This window comes from Anser anser (genome assembly GCF_964211835.1).
Source record: "Anser anser genome assembly, chromosome: 1".
In the NCBI taxonomy this organism is placed as follows: domain Eukaryota; kingdom Metazoa; phylum Chordata; class Aves; order Anseriformes; family Anatidae; genus Anser; species Anser anser.
Window position 1 is genome coordinate 43911312 of NC_139720.1, and position 20038 is coordinate 43931349.

At 45.4% G+C, this 20038-nt stretch overlaps 1 protein-coding gene across 7 annotated transcripts in view; it reads right to left on the reverse strand.

Annotated features, from left to right (window-relative positions):
• Nucleotides 1-11828: 11828 nt before the first annotated feature.
• TCF20 (transcription factor 20) overlaps nucleotides 11829-20038 on the reverse strand; it is a 119859-nt gene continuing 111649 nt past the window's right edge. For 5 of the 7 annotated variants that reach the window (XM_083844840.1, XM_083844841.1, XM_083844844.1 and 2 more), the window contains 2 exons: nucleotides 17047-17174; nucleotides 11829-13126 (listed from right to left, as the gene is read on the reverse strand). In XM_083844840.1, the coding sequence (XP_083700966.1) occupies nucleotides 17091-17174 (84 nt within the window). In that variant the 3' untranslated portion in view covers nucleotides 11829-13126; nucleotides 17047-17090. The remainder of the gene's footprint in view (nucleotides 13127-17046; nucleotides 17175-20038) is intronic. The other 2 variants (XM_083844845.1, XM_083844846.1) reach the window with 2 other exon arrangements.

The following is a 20038-nucleotide window of genomic DNA, read 5'->3' on the forward strand; positions in this document are numbered from 1 at the left end:
CAAACGGCTCCTGCCAGCACCTTCACCCGAGCTCGGCAGGGAGCTGATGGCCCAAACGCTGCTGCACAGGTCCCGTAACAGCGCCGGTCCTGCCCGTCCTGCTCACCCCCGCAGTGCCGCTGGGCTCTGGGGAGGTTCCTGCCCTCTGGAAGGGAACGGCAGCACTTGCCCTGGCTCACACTCTGCTGTGAAACTGTCAGAAAAATACGGCTTACGCCCCCGGCACCGCGGCTGCTGGTCTGTCTCAGCTGCTGGGTTTGGTTTCTTGTTCTTTAAGCTTCTCAGGAGCCGTGGATGTATTGTGTTTCTTTTCATTTTTGGATTAGTGCTGATACCGTGGGGTTTTTTTCTTTGCTGTAACAAGAGTATCCAGGGGAATTTTGGACGGAGGTACTGGCTAAAATCCTGTTATTAATTTTCTTGTAAAAGAAGCATTTAAATCCATATGGGAAAACTCATCCTGCTTTCCTAAAGAGTGAGATCAGTGGGATGCTTTTGAAAATAATGAGGTGATTAACTACAAGTTTGGCAGCCAAAGAGACAGAAGAACCGTGGTTTAGTTTCAGCCATCGATTTGAGCTGTGACTTAGAGGCAAGCAAGCAGCTAGCTGGCATCTCCGTTTCTGCTCTTGAAAAATGTGTTTAATGGTGCCATTTGCCCAGCTGTGATAAAGCATCTGCAAATCGAGGTGCAAAGTACATCTGTGAGGCCGGCCACAGTAATTATTACACAGCAAAGAGGCGGGTGGGCAGAGGGCTTGGAATAGAGGTTAGAAAAGATAAAACAAAAGTTAATTCGAAGAGTCCATTGCTAGAGGAAATGTCCAACTCTGATCTTTTTGTTTTGGCATGGGGAATATTTCATAGGCAGTGCCCTGCTGCTGCTGCTTCCAGGTGCTGGGGATGCCCTGCTTTTCCACAGTTAGGCCCCCAGTTCAGGGATTGCTGCATCAAAACAAAAAGGGGAGCTAATCTGGCTAAAAGAGAGTTGCATTTTTCTCCTGTGCTTAAGACCCTCAGGAGCACCGGCGATAACCCTGACTGCTATTGTCTCCTGGCAATTAAGTCAGTTTCCAGGAACTGGAATGGATAAATGAGTGATAGTCCTTCCTCTTTCCGCTCTAAGCCCATCACCCTGCTGCTAGTGGCTTCTGAGCATCCCCAGCTTCCCAGGAAAGCATTCGGCGCTGCATGGAGGCTCAGCCCAGAAGGATGAGCTGCAGGAGGCATTCCTCCTAGGACGTACATACTGCTACAATTCTCTGAGACTTAACAAAGGTACAGCTGATGGGTCCTGTTCACATCACCTTCCTGAGGGCTTGGTGGCTGTGATTGAGAGAGAAAGAGAAAAATCTTCTTCTGGCAAAGCGTCGCACTGCCTGCTTTAAGCGTATGTTCAGAGTGATGTTCAGAGCAGACCCGACTTCCGTGGCAGTGGCAAAAAAGCCACGGGCAGAAGCGGCACTGCGATTTTCCCCAGGTTTAGGGGACAGTGAATGCAGACTCAGCCAATGGGCACGAGGTTGGATGCTCCCTGTAGCTGCTTGACTTTGCATCACATCCTCCTGCCGTGCGACTGGGCACCTGTCCCTCGGGTGATGCGGGCTCGTGGCGGGCAGTGCCAGGCCGGCAGCTCCCAGTGCCACAGGGGGAAGCAGCATGAGGCCGGCCGGGCCCCCATCAGGAGGGTTTTGCCCCTGCCAGGGCTGGCAGCAGGCACAGAGGGATCCTCCTCCAACCATGCAGCGTCTCCTGGCCGCCTTCAAAAGCCCAGATGCCCCTCTGGCTTTGCCCACTAACAGAGCGGCAGAAACCTCGGCAATCTCTGTGCTCCCCCAGGTGCATGAGGAGCTCCAGGGGGTGGGGACTGATGACAAGATACAGGAAAACAGTGACGGGTGGGGAAGTGCAAGGAGAGGAGGAAGGAACAGAGGAGACGTGGAGAGCAGACTGATGCCTCCAAAGGCACGTGTATCTGCAGGCCAGGCTTAACCGATGAAGAAAATGTGCCTGCTGTTTGCTGGATTCAATCTGGTGATTGTTCTGCCAAGCAATTCACGAGCCCCTGAATTCTGCCCTTTGTTAAGCAGTCCATTAAATGAGCAGAAGATGATCTGAAGAACTGGCATTGATTCTACGAGCACACTATAAATAACACAGCACTTCAGCAGCTAAAATAAAACACGTTTGTCCGAGCTCTTTTTGCCCAAATGATTATTAATACACCTAAAATTAAAATGCTCAAACATACAATTTAGATTATCTATAACCTGTGTTAATCATTTCCAGGAGCACCGAGTGCTTGGTGTTAGAGTACAGAGTTTATTATTTTGTTATTTTCATGAATAAAGCAGTGTCAGGCTCTCATTTTTTTTCATGTGTTTATCTGCACTTTTCATGTCAGCATAAACAATGGCTTGAATACAAGTAAGCATTTAGGAGTTTTTATCAATGTATTGGAAACACAGAAGATTGTTGCATGTTACTATGGCAGTGAAAGGGGTTGTTTGTGTTTGAGTTCTGTGTGATGCTCCCAATGATAGTTTATGCCTCGCAAACCCAAATGTGCATTGGAAATCGGAATGTATATTTATTTATGAACAGGAAAACCATGAATAACTGTTTGGGTTTGAAACATTGGCTCAGCCATGCTCACAGTTGGATTAATAACCGTGGGAGCATGTGGCGTGAAATAGAAATTAGAAATGGTGAAAATGCATGCAAGTTCCTAATACGAACAGTTCCGCTACTTGGGTGCATTTTGGAGCTCTGTCCTAAATGAACCGTCAGTTACTTTTGCCAGTAGGAGCTGCTACGTGCTCATAGCAACTGGACATAACAAGCTGATTTTTCTGCGTTCATTTTTTTTTTCCTCCAGCTATGTAATTGTGGTTTTGTGTTAAAAACATTGCTTCAACAAAAATACCAGCATACTTTCACACGTGGGGTATCGGCAAGCAGTCGTCTTTCCTAGAGAGGGAGGGAGGACTTGAAGTGATGGCTGCAACGAGCGCTGAAATGCAAAGTATTTTTCTCAGTGGTTTTTAAGCTGTCCTGAAGGCAGGTGCTAAAAATGAACGTTTGGGTGGTAACCACGCTTTGAAAAGCATTGGCTTGTTTAAAATGCTGTAATTTGGAGATTTCAAGAGCCATACTCCATATGGAGATGACAAACTTTAGTCCTCATGTCCACTGAGTAGTGGCACAGCTGTGTGTGAGCTGACGCCTTCCTGCAGCTCCCCACTGCTCCGAGATAAGGCGCACCGGTTCCTACCCACACAGAGGAAAAGCCCTCAGACAAATCTTTAGTTGCTCTGTACTCCTTGTTGCCTATCCCGAAGTCCAAGGCTTCTTGATTTGTCTTCACCGTGTTTTGAACTCAGGCCTAACACCTACGATAGCCTTTGCACTAGGGATTAAAAATCCAACAGCTATATCTGATATAACTTGTTTTCCTGTGCAAGTCTTACACATTTGACAGTGTGGGGCTCCTCCCGTCATGGCATTGCTTCACTGCTGGTAAATCCCACCAGCCGATTGCACCCGTGGAGACAGAGTCCACCTGGGCCCACCCGTGAGTAACAAAAAGGGCCACCAAAGAGCGCTTGGGGTGCGAAGAGGGCTCGGGGCTACCAAAACGAAGCAGAAACGCCTTCACACCCAGTCCAACAGGACGAGCTTTGTGTCGTGTGGGTGGAGCAGGGCCGGGGCCTCTGCAGAAGGTGGGAGCAGCTCAGCACGCGGCGGGCTCTGAGGGAGAGGCGCTGCCGCCCGGCACGCTGCGTGACGGGCGCGTGTGGGAGCTCAGAGCTCCTTCCCCAGGTGGGCTGGCCTTGACTGAAGTCTGGCTTGAAGACCTGTCCTCCTGGGAGTGTCAACGGAAAGGCAGGCTTGATGGAAAGCAGGAAAAAAAAAAAAAAAGTGTGGAGTTTCAGTTAGAAACTGCATCCCCCTGAAGAAGTAAGGCTTTGAAGTAGCTTCCCTCCTTGGGGTTACTCATCAGCAGCCTGCTCTGGGTAGCTCTGCTGGAGCAGGGCTTGGAGCAGGGGGCCTACAAACGTGCCTGCCCACCTCAGCCATTCTGTGATGCTGTGAGGACACAGGCTCCGGTAACTTCTCTCTGAAGGCCTAAATACAGGCCATGTTCTGTGCTGCCTCTCCCTGCTGGCTGCAGAAGGTGCAGTTTGGGGTTCAGAGTAACCTCCCGCTGCTGTTTGAACCACCGCTGCCTGCCTGGGGTGGCTGTGCTAAAGCCCTCAAGATGGGCTGGGGCTCAGAATTAAAATAAATGCTGAATATTTTCAGGGATCCACGCCGTCTGACCACCCTTGACTTGTCATACCGTTGTGAATGGGTGCATTTATAAGCAGGATAGAGCCAGGCTCTTCTCTGAACTGTGCAGCGACAGGACAAGAGACAACAGTCATGAGTGGCAGCCACCAAACTGCAATCAGATGTCAGGAGAAAGCCCTACCCCACGGGAACGGGGCCCAGAGGGGATGCGGATTCTTCACCCTTCAGATTTTCAAGACATGGCTGCCCAGGGCCCTGAGCAAGCTGGTCTAGTCTTGAGGTTGGCATTCGCTGTGTAGGAGGCCAGAGCAGAGACCTCTAGAGTTCCCCTCCAGTCTGGTCTGTGATTCGGCAGCAACAGGATTTCAGGTAGCTTCAAGAAGTGTAAATGTGGATGACAGGAAAAAAATTCATGTGTGTTCTCTTTGTAACAGTCATGGCTGCTGCCTGGGATCCCCTGTCACAGACACTATTTAAATTCTTCTTTACCTCGTGGTCTAGGGCAGGTATACCTTTGTGAAGCAATGGGGAAATTTTCCTCAATTTGGGAAAACAAAAATAATAGCTGAAGAAGTCTGGAATCAATTTATGATTCTATGTTAAAAGGACAGAGAAAGAGATAGAGAAAAAAGGAAGAATTTCAGAACTCCTGACTCGCCCAGATGATGAGGAGAGCTGATAGGCCAAAAACCCAATCTGAGGAGTTGCTGAAATAGCCACCAGACACCAGCGATGGTGACCTCCTGAAGGAGGAGCCTGGAGGTGCCAGGATTTCTGTGCCTGGCGTGGCAGTGACACCGACCACTGACGCCCTTGGTTGCACCAAGGGTGGGACAGAGGGCTGGGAAATGGGAACTCCTGCATCCCAAATCCTTTGGGCTACAGCTCCACAACAAAACCCCCTTAAGAGCCTCAAAGATGAATTATGAAAAGTAAGGGTGAGCTAGCTGCAAATACCACCGGCATGCAATGCACAGATTACCTGAAAGTAACAGAAGATGGAGAAATGCAGCACCGCAGTCTTCCTGTAATCAGCAGAAAGAAGGATGAAAATGGCTCAGCCTGTTTACACCTGTTGTGAGCTCTCTGGTGCTTTTTGAATCTTGGTGTCACCAGGCTTTTCAAAATCCTTAGGGGTAACTTTTCTCTGACAATTACAGCAGTGTGAGCCACAACAGCTGCGGTAGAAATCAAATTCAAACAACTGCTGCTGGTGCAGAAGTAAAAACAAAGGGAAATACACGAGTTGGTTGCCTCTCTCTTCTCTAAGATGGCTTGTGCTGTGTGTCTGCTCAAAGTATATTTCAAGGACTGATACTTAGGAAGTTGTGGCTTGAAAGTACAAAGACTGCTTACTACAAGGAGGGCTTTTTTTTATTTTTTTCCTGCATGAATGCTCTCAGCTTGTGCAGAGATACAGCATCTCCTGGGAAACCTTGAATTGAGACATTTGAGTTGTCCAAGTGTGCCCTGCACTCATCATGGACCCGAGCCTGTATGAACGGATTCTTACTAGCACTTGCACAGCAAGCTGTGCAAGCTGGTCAGTGAACACAAACACTACTCATTTTTCTCTGCTATCGGACACCTATACTCATGTATTTACAGGTGGCGGTATATGCTTGCAGATCAGAAAGAAAAGTACGTGTATTCCTAAAAAGAAAAAAAGCAAAACTGGATTTCCTTGATGCGCCAAGCGAAGAAAGAGGAAGGTTAGAGGACTGTTGCAAACAGCCAGATGAAAAGGCTGTTCAAACAAGCCCCAGACAGACCCTTTCTTTAGCATCGTAAAGGACAATAAAAGAAAGCTCTACCAGACACTTCATTAAGCACTTGACTACAGCCTAGGAAGCACTTCTGTTTGTTTGCTTTTGGTTTAGATTAGCTACTCTGAAATTCCAAGTAACTCCAATAAATGCTAAAAAGGAGGGGCAAATCTCTCTGCAAAGCATGTTTTTAGAGCTTGCACTGACTTCTAGTTTCTCTCTGACTCACCCAGCCCTTTTAATTAGCCCACATGAAACCCCGGAAGACTAACATCCCTCCCTGGGACAGGACAAAGACTTGGCAGTCCCACATGGATGCACATCCCATCTCGGTGCCCAAGGGACCAGCCCTGTCCCTGGGCTTTGTGTAGCCCTTGGCCTCTGCTCTGCTGACAGACAGACAACTGCTGAGCAGGCATGGAAGCAGCCTTCCTTTTCCACATTCATTGCGGGCTGCTATCAACTGGCATTAGAAAAGCAAGATAAAGCATGTGTGCTTTGAAGAGGGACAAACAAACCCAGGTGACCTGGTCAACAGTCCATTTTTAAGAAGAGCAGAGTCTATTTCGAACTGCTATTTGGATGAAAAATCGTTGTTCCACCTTAAAGAATTGATTTGGGGGCCTGTTGTATGATAAGTGGCACAGAGTGAGGTTGGCATGGTACCCATCTAGGCTGTTCTTCCAAAACCAACACACATGCAACCTCAAACTTCATAAGTGGTCACCAGGTACAGCCATGCCCCAGCGAGGCCTTCACGTGCCTTTCTGGTGGTCTCAGGCCTCCTCCTCTCGTGCCTTAGCATTCCCAGAAAGGAGCCCCAAGGACAAACCTCCCAGGACTTCTCCTACTGACCCGTTATCTCTTCCACACCGTTAGGCCCCTCGGAGGAGGTGGTCTCACCTCCCCGTGGTGGTGAGAGGCACTCGGACCGCAGCAGTTGTCCGGCAGTTGTTTCAACTTCAGTTCTACTGCAGCTGTTGTGGCTCGCGCTGTTGTAATGGCTGAAGGGTTACCCCTAAGGATTTTGAGAAGCCTCGTGACACCAAGAACCAAAAAGCACCTGAGAGCTCACAACAGGTGTAAACAGCTGCAATGCTGATGGGGGTGTTCGGCAGTGCTTGGGGTAATTGGGCCACGCTTCCAAAGGCCCCTTGCAAAGCAGAATTCATTCCAGTAACCAGCAGGCTGCAGCCACTGGGGCTGATTATTAGGGATTAGCATTATTTTTTTAGCCATTTCCACTTCTGATTTGTTCATCATCTAGACTGCAACAAGTCTGCAGAGTCCAAAAGGCGCACCTTCTTCTGAAGCAACAAACCACAAACTCGACATTTATAAATCCTTCTTCCGTATTTGTCGTAAGGTATGCTCATACATCTGCTGTAACAGCATCTTTTTCAAGCCTTTGGCTCAAGTCCAATTATATTTTCCTACTACAAACGCTATAAACTGTACAGACCTTTCCCTTTTTAATCGCCCCATTAGATGTGGTGGTGCTTCTTTGATGAATTAGCTTCAGCCCACAGGAATCTGGTTGCTATACAACGCAGACGTGTCTGTACAGCTCCCAGCTCCCTCCCAGACATCTCAGCCGTTTTTTGCTTATCCCTGGTGAAAGATGCGAGACTGAAAAGATGTAATTTCAATAAAACTCATGAAAGTCGCTGTCATAATGTCTCAAAGCCAGGGAGCGCTGACCCTCGAGCCCACTGTGACCTCCAGGTTTGGTTATTGGCAAATCTGGTTACAACCCCACAGTTAGCGACGTACTGCATGCAGTGCTGGCAGACAAACTGGCTCTGTTCACGTGCAGTGGGTTTTATCATGCAGAAGAGTATGCAATCAGTCTGAATCCCAATCCCTCAGCCAGACTGGAATACTTCCATCACAGGAGGTTTGCTATGGGCTAAAAATGTTGTTTGTTTGTTGGCTTTCTTAATTACTAAGATGGGAGATAACTTTATGCTGCTGAGAAATATCAGCATTTCTAAAGCTAGCTAAGGTCAAAAATCCTGAAATGATAGCATTGAAACTGAGTTGAGCAATGAATTACAAGAAACCTCTATAGGACAAGGAGGAAAGGGAAGCAATCTAGGCTCTGAATATAGCCTCATGAAAGAAGTGAGCAAACAAGCCATGCTTTTCTTCCAATTCATGCTCCCTTTGGTAGAAGGGCAAACTAGCACATGGGTCCCACTTAAGAAATGAACTCTTACAAAAAGACTCTCTAAGGAACATCCTGTTCACTTTTTGTCTGGATGAAAAGGTGAACTTTTTGGATCTGATCAAAAGCACGAGAGAAAAAAATTAAACTCATGTACAATGACAGCATCTGTTTCACTAATCTGCAGACTGTAAGTAAAACCTTATCAGTATGGAAGTGATTTTTCAGTGATGTGCTTTAGCCAAACTGTGGCATGCAGCAAAAAACAAAAAAAAAAGGACAAAAAAACAGTGTGAGTTACTGGTCTCCCATGATACTCTAATAGTTACTTTTGCTCTCTACCTTAATTGAATAAATTATCTGGTTCACAACACACTGCAGGAGCTCAAAGCAAACAAACAAAACCAAAGCACACCAACCCACAAGATGGTTGTTACAAGTGCACCATAGCCAAACAAGAATCTCACCCTGTTTCACCATAAAGAGAATTCTGATCGAAACCTTCAATTGTAACGACACTTCAACTTCTCGTAGGAAAGTCAGTGCCACAAAACATTAGCCACATCTTTGTATTTTCTAGATCTGTAACTAAACCTGGATTATCTGTGTTTTTTTTTTTTACACAATTTTTAATCACTAAAAAAAAATAAATAAATTCCAAACCAATGATGATTGATTTATTTATCCTCAACCATCCAGATACCCTGTTCAACTTCCAAAGGCCTGATACCTAAATTCAGTTTTCTACGGTTTTAGATAGAGGTCTGTTTTTCCTGGCTATTCTGGTACGTCAGGGACTAGATCAGACAAACCAATTCTGTACTCTTCTAACCAAATATCTCTACTACGCCCACCACAACCATTGCACTCAATGGCACATACGATTCCTGATGTCGTAACAGTTATTAGCCGTAATTTAGAAAATTTGTATCTGACTCAGCCCCAAAATATTCTTCCCCTAACTGTACCAGCTTAAATGCATTATCTTTCCTCACATATGCTGCCTCTTTACAGTTGTAGCTTGTACATTGTTTTTACATTGTAGTTTGTACTGCATGTTACATCATTTAGTTTCTCATACCTTGACAGCACTATCCACCTCTTTTTTTTAAAATTATGTTTACTTTTTTAAATGCATGTCCCACCGAAAACTTTGTTCTTTAGCTTGGCACTAGCTGGACTCCATGAACTAGATGTACAATATTCTCTGGGAGATGTTCTGCCCTGAAGCCCTGGAGTGTTTTTGTCTCAATATCATTGCATGTCATCACCTTGTCTTGTTCTGATTCAAAAGGTTCAAGAACATCACAAACCCTGGTCAAATCCCCAATCACACCTGTGTCGTACACAGATTAGCAAGGATGGCCGCCACCTTCTGTATCGGCAGCTGAGTCTGCCTTCTCCTCTGATGCACAATCTATAAACTCCACAGTAGTCTATGCCTTGGCTTTCGAAGTGTAGATTTCACATGCAATAAAAATCCATTAATATAAATCAATCAACAGCTCCCAGTATCAAGATGTGCTTGCTCTACGTATCCCAGATTGTCCATCAATTCCTGCAGGGATTTCCTTTATCCTCCTGGCCTCCAGCTGAACCTTGATCAGCTCGTATTTATAGACATCCTTTGTGTATTTCATCTGCTGAACATCCTTTAAGGGGGAGAAAGAAAAAAAAAAAGGGAAAAAAAAAATCACCACACCACCATCTTTGACCATGTTGAGCAGTGTTGATTCACTCAGGTGAGTTGTTAGACTTCCTTTTTAAATGGCAACCACTCACTTGGGAAATGCTGTTAAGCCACCACCTGTATTTCCCGGGAAGCTGGTGTTAGTCTCTCCTGTTAGAGATCCCGATGAGAGTCCGACAGCATGGAGAACCACTTTGAAAATGAGCTGCTTTATCCAAACTCTCAGTTCATTTTCTCATCAAAATAGGTAACTCACAAGTTGTTGGAAGGCCACCGATATGCTTCTTGATCCAATTCAGCTGTGGGTCATTTCTGCTTCACAAACTCTAAATTAGCCAAGATTACCAAACCTTTTTTCCTTCTTTCAAAGTTGGGGTATCCGTGGTATCAAGCTGCTATTGCTTTTGCAGGAAGGAACTGGTAAACATTTTGCACACAGCTTTCAGAATCCGCTTCGGCACTTTCAGCTTCTGATCCGAAATACATTTTTATTTCCAAGTGGACTTTATGACTGCTCTGGACCATATCCAAGTTCCCCCAAGAATCCATTAAGCATTCTTTTAGATCCTCGTAGCTTGGCTTTAGAGAATTGTTGTAGCTCTGGTTTCTGTACGTGACTGCCATGCAGATGGCCAACTTGCAGGACCCCTCTCTACGGGACAACACGCTCCTTACCTCCGAAAACCGCCCTGATGAGGGGCCAAGTGGAAGCTGACTTGAAGGGTTCGAAGTACTTCCCAATGAGAAGTATTTGTCATGGAGTCGAGAGCGGTACAATTTGTTGATTTACTTTACTGTACGTGACTCCCACTGCCTTCCAAACAAGGTGTGCAAGGAGCTCTAGAATTGCCACAACTGCCGTGAGCACACACAAGGAAAACCTCTGAGACTCCCTCCCAGCCATCCCGAAACTTTCTCCCTCTGCTGTGTGACACCACCAAAAAGAGCCAAAAGCACCAGATCAGCAGTTTTACCAGTTTGCTGCTGCTGTAGTACTACAAAGCAGATTCCTCACCGACATCAATCAAGGCAATGACTTCCCCCTCCCCTCCCAACAGGTTGAATAGAACAGACACTACGAAAAAAAAAACCATTTTTTATTCAGTTGAAAAGAAGTCATTTACTCAATCACATTAACTATGCTAAAAATGATTTTTTCTGACTACACCAGCAGTTAAATATTTTCAGCACCAATTCAGGACACATTAGTGACATTTATCACAACAGGTCTATTTCTTAATGTAGAAGGACATACTAACTTCAGGAGCTGCTACTGGGAAAGGAGTAAGCAGAAGACTGCCCGTTCTTTCCAAATTCTTATCAGCAAAAGTAGCAACTTCTAGAAATAAATAACTGCCAAATTATCTCCCAAATCTTTAAATTGATCTTTTAAAAATAGAGTTAAAATAGATATCTTAATATGAGCTATCATAGATTTTATTTTTTATGTGCTGAATACTCCAAAATGCGAGTAGTTGAGCAAGCATCCAGTACATAACTTTTTAAAATAGTTCTTCCCTCCCCACAATATCAACCCCCCCCCCCTTTTTTTTTTTTTATCCAAGTCATGCTGGTTAGATCCCTATCTATAGTGACTTCCCAGTAAACACCACGCTGTTTGATATCACTAGGATATGCTACCATCCTATGAGTGAAAGAAGTCAGTGAACCGGTGAAATGCCACCACCTCACACGAACAGAAAATTCATCCAGTCATTGGCTCGTTATCTTGGAGCATCAAACAAATCCTAAGCTTTTATTTTTAAAAGCTTTTGTGGTCTTCCTCTTGCTGGGCCAGTTCAGAAGGTCATCGCTGAAGGCAGAACTGATGAAGGCAAATAAACCAAAAAGCAGCAGATAGTAGTGTCTCTGTCCTTTTAAACAAATCAAGTTCGCACAAAACAAAAGGAGACAAGGTTAAAATGAAGTTTATTAGTTTTTTTGGTTTTTTTAAGCTTTTTTTATATAAAACTGTTTGTGAAACAGCTATTTTATTCCCATGGCAGAGTGACCCCTGAAAGATGCACTAACCCCTTTCTTAAGGCCTTAATAAGAAAAAATTCAGAATTTTTTGTTGCTGTTCCTTAAACCCAAATGTTTTACAATTACATAATTTACAAAAACAAAACAAACAAAAAAAAAACAAAACCACATAGTGTAGCCTGTTACACTGACATTCCCTCTTCCTTCTTTTGGAAAAACAAAATGTAAAATAAAAAAGGGCTAAGTGGATATTCTGAACAGTTTAGCACGCTGACTCCACCAACGTTCAGACTTCCTTTCCATTTCCCCAACCTGGCAGGTACACCACGTCTTCCACCTGCCTTCAGGACTGAAGGCAGCCTCTGGGAATGATCTGGGGGTGCATGCTGTTGCCGCAGAGGACAGCTACTCCTTTCCCCAACATGGTACTGATGTTTCCACACGTACAAGGTTAAGTTTGTTTGCGTGACCTAAGCAAGCAGCAGCTACCTCTTCCTTTGTGAGCCACATGACCTAAGAGTTTTCAGATGTTTTTCAAGCTTCCACTGTTGATATATAGTGTTTCTTAAAACTCTAACCTCCCTACCCCACATACACAAAGTACAAACACCCCATCACCTGCATCCATCCAAGCCTTCCTCCCACACCCTACAGTTTATCCTGTGATTTGTTTTCCTTTTAAAATTGAATTTCCTTGGATGTTGTGAGAAAGAAAGCAAGAGGAAGGGAGACAAATCCAGTCTGGAGTACTCCCAGTTCCACGGTTCTTTCCTGCAAAATGTAAGGCTCCGCGAGCCTTGCATTAATTTTGGATTTAATATTTCCTTTAGCTACGGATTTGTTTTTTAATTTGTCTGGGTTTTTGTTAATTTTAATCAAAAAGCATCAAAAGGGATAGCGCACCTTTCATTTAAAACAAAGTCTTTCGAGACTAAAAAATAGATCTTTATATATATATATATTTATCCCTCCCTCTGTAGTTCCCCCCACCTGTTTCCTTTTTCCCCCTCCCCTTCCCACTGTCACTATGGAGATTGTGTCCATGGAAACAGCTGGTTCGGACTCCTTGGTCGGATTCGGTGATGCCATCGGTCTTGAGTGTGATGTAAGAATTTATGAAGGAAGTGCTGGCGTTGGCAGGCACGTCGAGAGGGGGCATGGCTGCACAGTGGGAGAGATTCCATTCAGTCACGAATGTCCACCGCTTTTTTATCTCAACAGCCTAACCTGAAAAACAAAGTGACACCAGTAATATGTCGGAAAGCTTCATTTCCTCGGTCCACCAGCACTCCCCCCGCATTTTGGGGAAACGTACTCGGCAGCCTACTGCGGGTGGCAGCAACACCCAGGTCTCTAGGTTTGTGGACTAAAAACGGACACAAGCACAACGGTGAGTAGTTCATAAAAGCGAATCCACGTAATGACAAGTAGGAGCTTAACAACCAGCAGAAAACGAACTAAGCCCGGCTACGGAGGAGCCCAGAAGGGCAGAGCTGCCTGCACCCTGACAGAGGAGCTACCTCCAGCAGCGAGAAAGGAGCTCGCTCACCTCCTCTTCAGTCCCCGTCCTGACTATGGAAACTGGAAACAAAGGGGCCAAGCACGTTCGAATGTGATGACAGCTTTGGGAATGCCATGCTGTCCGTACAGTTTGGACCCAAATATTTTTATGCAGGTAGACAGTAGCTTGCAGTGGACACGGAGCAGATAATGAAACTGGTATCAGCACTAGAGGAGTCCAGGCACAGGAACCAAACTCCTGAAATGGCTAGATTTCACAAGCTAAAGGTAGTTATACAGTTATACTAATTGCTGGTCAAGTAATATCAATTTGTGTTGCCTAATGGCCAGGCTGTGGTGGCAAAAGTTCATGGAAAGACTGCGCTCGTGATGCCTCTACAGACCAATGTGGGAACGTCCAGGTGCTTGGCGTGCTCATTCTCCCTGCCCAGACGTTCTGAGGAGACAAAATGAACTCCAGGAGTTCACTACGTTGGTGGAGGTGTAGTTCAAAAGAGAAACTGCAGACAAAGTTAAAATTTCATTTCTCTAAGCCACAGTTCTCATCTTAATCTGCACAGCCGAGAAAGCAAAGCTTGAAATAATATATTCCTTTCTTCCCTTCTCCCGCAACAAAAGTGAGGCCCAGAAGCAATGTATTTATTTAGCAAGTTAACCCTTTGATGCAACTTGGATAAATCCCTCCCCACCAGCCAGTGGGTTTGGGTAAAGACAAAACTCACGATGCACGTGGCACATATGGAAAGCAGCTAATAGCATTCGAGGTGTGCCTGTGAACAAGGTAACACCCATGATCATTCAGAGCAGGCAATTAAACTCCAGGAGTCCTTAGTGTGATACAGAAGTCAATGCCCCTCTGATTATCAGCACACCAACTAGATTACATCGCAGCAAGCGTACCTCTTGGCTTCAAACATCCCCTCCTACGGGGGTGCCAGGCTACGAGCGAAGAGTCGGGCAAGTAGGTATGAAAACAGACGGGTAAGCCATGGAGTTACAGCTCGAGAGGAAAGGAGGGAGGCTCCTAGACAGTTCAGGCAGCTGACCTTTGTGGTGCTCATTACTGTGCAACTGTGAGCCCGCACTGAAGGAGTGTCAAGGCCGCGTTGCTGTCTCTGGCTCCTGTACAAGTGCCGCTTGCCCATGCCTGGAATCAATCCAGAGCATTAGGCACTGGCTCCGGGAGAAAGCAGGCTCACCACACAGAGAGTCCTTCCCCGTTCCTGGACAAGATCCAGAGCACCAGACTCACTCTCACAGTCACTCTCCAGATCTGGAGTTGATCCAAATGTTCTGGAGGCAACTGGCTCAGGGAAAAAGAAGCAACAAACAGAGACAGAATACACTGACTTGCCTGGATGTTATCCAACGCGCAGGATTTTTCCTAACTTGCCGGGCCTAGGAGCAAAGCAAGACGAAACAGCCCAAGAGCCTAACAGCTGACTGCCCCTTCTATCTTTACACTAAGGCCTGCGAAACGGCAGCCGCTGTTCTACCAGGACAGCGGCAGAAGTCCTCTAACCTTAGTTAATTACCCCCATGATGCAGCAACCCCCCCCTTTTTTTTAAGAACAGGACCTTTTGGATTTGCGTGGGTTTTATTTTTTGATATGAGGTCAGGCTGGACAACTTCATCTCTGAAATATTCTCAGCCCCAAAGGAGGAGGCTAAGTAGGACCTTCAGGTGAGAACTACCTGAGGCAAAAGTAGAACTGGGAAGAAATGATGCCTTCGAGAGATGCCTAGAGCACACAGCAAACATGGTGCTGAGATTCTGCAGCTTGCAAGGTCTTAAGCCAATATATTGCTGTTGTATATATAAAAATTTAGTGCTGGGAAGTGATGCAGTAAACAGAGCTGCATAAAGGTCTCTGGGACATACTAAGAGTCACAAACTCCTTATTAAAACGCCTGCAAAAATCATCCCTGAGAAGACAATTCCTCACCTTCTCTAGTGTTAAACTGCTGTACCTGATGCACTGTCTGTAAGACTACCATCCTGTTTAAACATTATAAACCACACTGGCTTTTACACTTAAGGAGAAAAGCTTAAAAGAATCCCAATGTCCTTTACCATAGAAGGCAAAAGTTATGCAAATAATAAACTTTGAAGTTTAATACTGTTTGCATGGTAACTGTTTTAACAACACTCCAATACCAAGAACAAATACCGTTAAAAATAAAATCACAGAAAACAGACCTAGGCCAATTCAGCAGTCACTCTACAAAGTTTTTATAAGAAACACTAGCTGTCTTCTGCACTGCACTAAAAACCAGAATTCTCCAGTTCATCCCTCATCTTTCATAGAAAACACCATTAAAAGCTCTTCACGGTTGCTTAGTTGGAGAAACAAGCAAGATTATAGGGCAAAGGAGGTGCCTGGGAAGCGAGGAAATGGTGTCGAGGGAAAGGGACCATTGTCATCAGCTCAGACAGCAGACATGAAAGAGCAACGTCAGCTGCAGTGTTGCAAGAAAAAGAGAAACAACTGCCTGGAGTAAGAAATGCACCTGAGCATTGAAATGAAGTCCAGAGACTTACTGGGCTACAGTTAATGGGAAAATGTGCCAACAGGACCTAATTTGAAATCACTTAATTAGTTTAGACCTCCCTCTTGCCACCAAATTGCAATGAACTCGACGGAAATGAAGTAAGAAATCCCTTCCTCAACACGCTCCCCAGTGCGGATTCCCACCTCTGTGCTGCTCCCTCCTTGTGCCAGGGAATTCGCCCAGCCACACAGCAAACCAGGTTAGGACAATGGCCTAACCACGTGGCAAAACATAATTTCCAACAAATCGAGTTTCTGACCAGGTTCACACGTGGCTGTATGAACGTTTGGGCTAGTCGAAGGGGGAGGCAGGAGGAAGGAGGCAGCTGGGGTTCGAGAGCAGAACTGCTGCCTTCTGCAGCGCTGCTGACTTACACTGACCAAGAGCATCTACAAGCTACCCTGGATCCAGTGTGAAGGGAGGTGAGGAATTAGAAGAAACTATACAAACTTGAATTTGTGGCCCCTTGGGGATATAATTCCATCTTCTCTCATCCACGACTGTTTGCAAAATAAAGGAAAATGCTGGTCTGAAAGGAATGTAATGGGCTTCTGGTGAGATTAATGCACTTATCCCCGTATTTACATTTCTAGAAAACAGGGGAATCAAAACTGCAATGATCTTGAACTCATCAGCATTATTAATTTTTCCTCACATACAGAATTGAAGAGACTGTGATGAACTTTTTTTTAAAAACCAAACCAAACCAGAACCAGGCAGTTACCTGTGACTTAAGGAAAAACCCCTTCAAATCCTTATGGGCATGATCAGGGCAATACGAAAGGAGATTTCTGCCACTGGTTTAGCTGGGGGAGTAATCAAGCAGTTACAACAGCTAACATGCTTTGCCTCTCACCACTAAACAGAAGAAACTGCTGCAGAAATACAACAAAACTGAAGTCACTAGCCTGAACAGTACGGTAGCAGGACAAATAGGAAACAAAAATTAGTAATTACAGATTTTCTGCATGTACACGAGATCACCTTGTTATCTCATAGCAGCAGGGAAGAGCACTGCAGGTAAGGAGCCACAGGAGAAGGCAGGTGGAAACTGGAAGCTCTCCCCAACTCACCTGTGCTTGCTTTTATTTCCATTCCCAGGAGTACACTTCCCCCCTCACCCCCGCTCCGACTGCTCTGTGCTGAGGCTGCCTTTCACCATCTTGTTCTGCAAGGAGGGAAGAGAGCAAGGAAGGAGGGGCTGACGAACCAGCAAGCCAAAAGGAGGAGGAAAAAGAAAACAAGGGAGAAAAGGAAGACAGGGGTAGGGAAAGTGAACATACAGAAAGTGAGAGAGAGAAAGAGAAGTCAGTATTGAAACCAGACACAGATTTTCAGACAGAGTTTTCCCTGTGACAAAAGCAGACAAATTTGCAAAAGTAAGGAGGTTGGGATACGAAAGCCTGGTTAAGAAACACAGAATTTAACACAAAAAAGATAGAACAAACTTAGCAACATCACTTGTAACTACCCCGCAGATGGCTTAAGAAAACCTAAGAGTGCAGTGCCTCTAAAAGGTGAGGTGTCCCATCCCCTCTATGCCCCCTTCTGTGCCTCTGCATCCTCACCAGTTCCCTTGCAACAGCACTTGCTGCAGACACGCAGCTGGCTGGGTCTGCGAGTGGAAGCTGAACCCTTCCGAAGATGATTAGTTTTCAGACAGCATTCTCCCCGTGATAAAAGCCGCTGTTTTGCAAAAGTAGCACATTCAGGACATGGATGGTTGAAGCATCAGTGCTGACAGAAGGAAATGGGAAAGCTCGCTGGGGAGCACAGGGAAAGGCAGGACCAGTCCCTCTGGACTTCGCCTGCTTCTGCCTCGAGTGTTAAGCGCAGCTAATGAGGCAAGGAGCACCTCTGCTCTCCAGGAGCCACTTATGATGATGAGGTGTATTTACTGACGTGAGGCAAGGACTAAAAAAGGGTAAGAAGCACTATACTGGGGGACTTACTGAGTGTCAGTGGATTTATGAAGTTAGCTCTTCCACCCATTAACTAAAGAACAGAGGAGTGAGATATTAGACAGCTACTAATTAGCTACTAATGTTAAACTGTTGCTTCCTAACAGCCTGGTTTTAAATGGTCTAATCTAAAACTCTTCTCCTTTCAGTCGCTCATGCTCGTAGCTTGCAAAAAAAAATGGTTATAATTTGTTTCCCAGTCATTCTAGAGCAATGGTTTTCAGCCTTTCTGTTCCAGCCTCTCCATTCCAGTAACTACAATGGAAGGAGCCCGGCGATGTTATATTCTGCCCTGCAGAAGAATTTGCAGCAAACCAGTAATGATTAGTGAACCACAGAGCAAGGGCAGAGTCACAAGCAGGCAACAAAAAGGCCTGCTTGACTGCAAACAAATGATTCATGTATTTACTAAGCAAAAGCCACCAAAGTTCAGTGTCAAAGGCTGCTGATGTTGAATTTCTGTTTTTGAAGCGACACAGCAAGTGTGCAGCGGGATAGTTTAGAATAAAATCCACAACTTTTATTGCCTCATGAAGTACTTTAAAATCAACTTATTTGGCAGAGTTCCCCCTCTTGCCTCCCCCCAAGATTACTTCAGAAATCATTGTGCCTCTTCAGCATCTTTTCCAAGAGGTTGGATTCCATAAAACAGTCGTTTCCTTTCATGGTTTGGGTACCATCAGAGCGAATACTAATATACAGCAGTGCTGACCCAAGCCAGCCACGAAAAGCTTTAGAACTCTCTTTCACTGTAATACTTCAGGCAGCGGGCAGCAAAAATAAAACAGCCTTCATAGATGCAACCTCCTTATTCTCTTTAGGCAAGTATCCAAAGCTGGGAAGAGGGTGGCACTCCTGGAGTTGCATTCCACAGTAAGGGGAGCTCACCTTTTCCCTTTTTGTTTGGCAAGAAGTGCAGGCTCATGCAACATTAATGCATCAGGTTAAGCTCGCTGTAAATTTTCAACATCCTCTCCACAGTTTTACAGAGTAAGTGATTTTCTTTTGTATGATGGGAAGTAGGCCAGGTCTGGATCACAGACTCAATGCCCACAGAATCTTCCAGTGCATTTTAAATACATCTACATAAATGCATCACACTGTGGTGAAACATCTAGAAAGGAACATGAGACTAATTCTTGTGTGTTTACAAAAGACAGATTAAAGATAATCTGTGAAGACAAAAGACCACCAGATGTCAGTCTAATTCTAGGCAGAGAGGAGATCTGCAGACAAGAACTAAATGGAAACTAATCCCTGCTAGAGAGCAACAGAATTACTCCCTATTATCATTTATTCTTCCAGCATGTGCCATCCACACTCTCACACAATTTACGCTGTACCCAACCGGCCACGAGAATAGCCATTTTCCTGGATACCCCAGAGCACTTAAAACCAGTGGACTGGAGGACATCCGCAGGCTCCTAGAGATGCAGCCTCCCTTATGGACTGTGGACTGGGGGGAGCTGGGGTGGGAGGCATGAAGGCGGATGGATACTCCCAGCCCTGTATCACACTGCTTGTATGCACAAGAGAATGTGTACTGTCTGTCTTGTCTCCTCTTTCCACCCAGAGCAATAAAGTCCAGCTCCTAGCACCACTGTATTTGCAGGCTCCAGGGACATTCAGTTAAGCATGCCCAAACCCTAGGCAGAAGCAGCATGCTGAATCCATCCATCATCAAAGCCAGGAAACGACGATGGGTCTTTTGGAGAGCCAAGGATCTACAGAAGAGCTGAACGTATATTGTAGGCTGAATGGTAGGACTCAGCCTAGTTACTACCATTTTGCTAGGACAAAGTGTTTCAGGTTCATGACTACAGCGGTTCACAACTTTCCCCTGAGCTACTTTTCTTTTTGCATCCTCAGTAAATCCATGAAAAAAAAAAACCACACCACAGTTTACAATGAAGCACTTGAACAGAGGCAGCGAGCAGTGTACTGATTCTATCACAGAAGACAGGAAATGAAGCTGGGTTTTCTAAAGAGTCATCAAGGATCTAAAGAACAACTGAGCAGATGCAGCAAAAACTTCATTTATCTTCTTAAACTCTCCGTATTCTTCTCAAGTCGATGGTTGCCCCCAGAATATACCACAAGCACA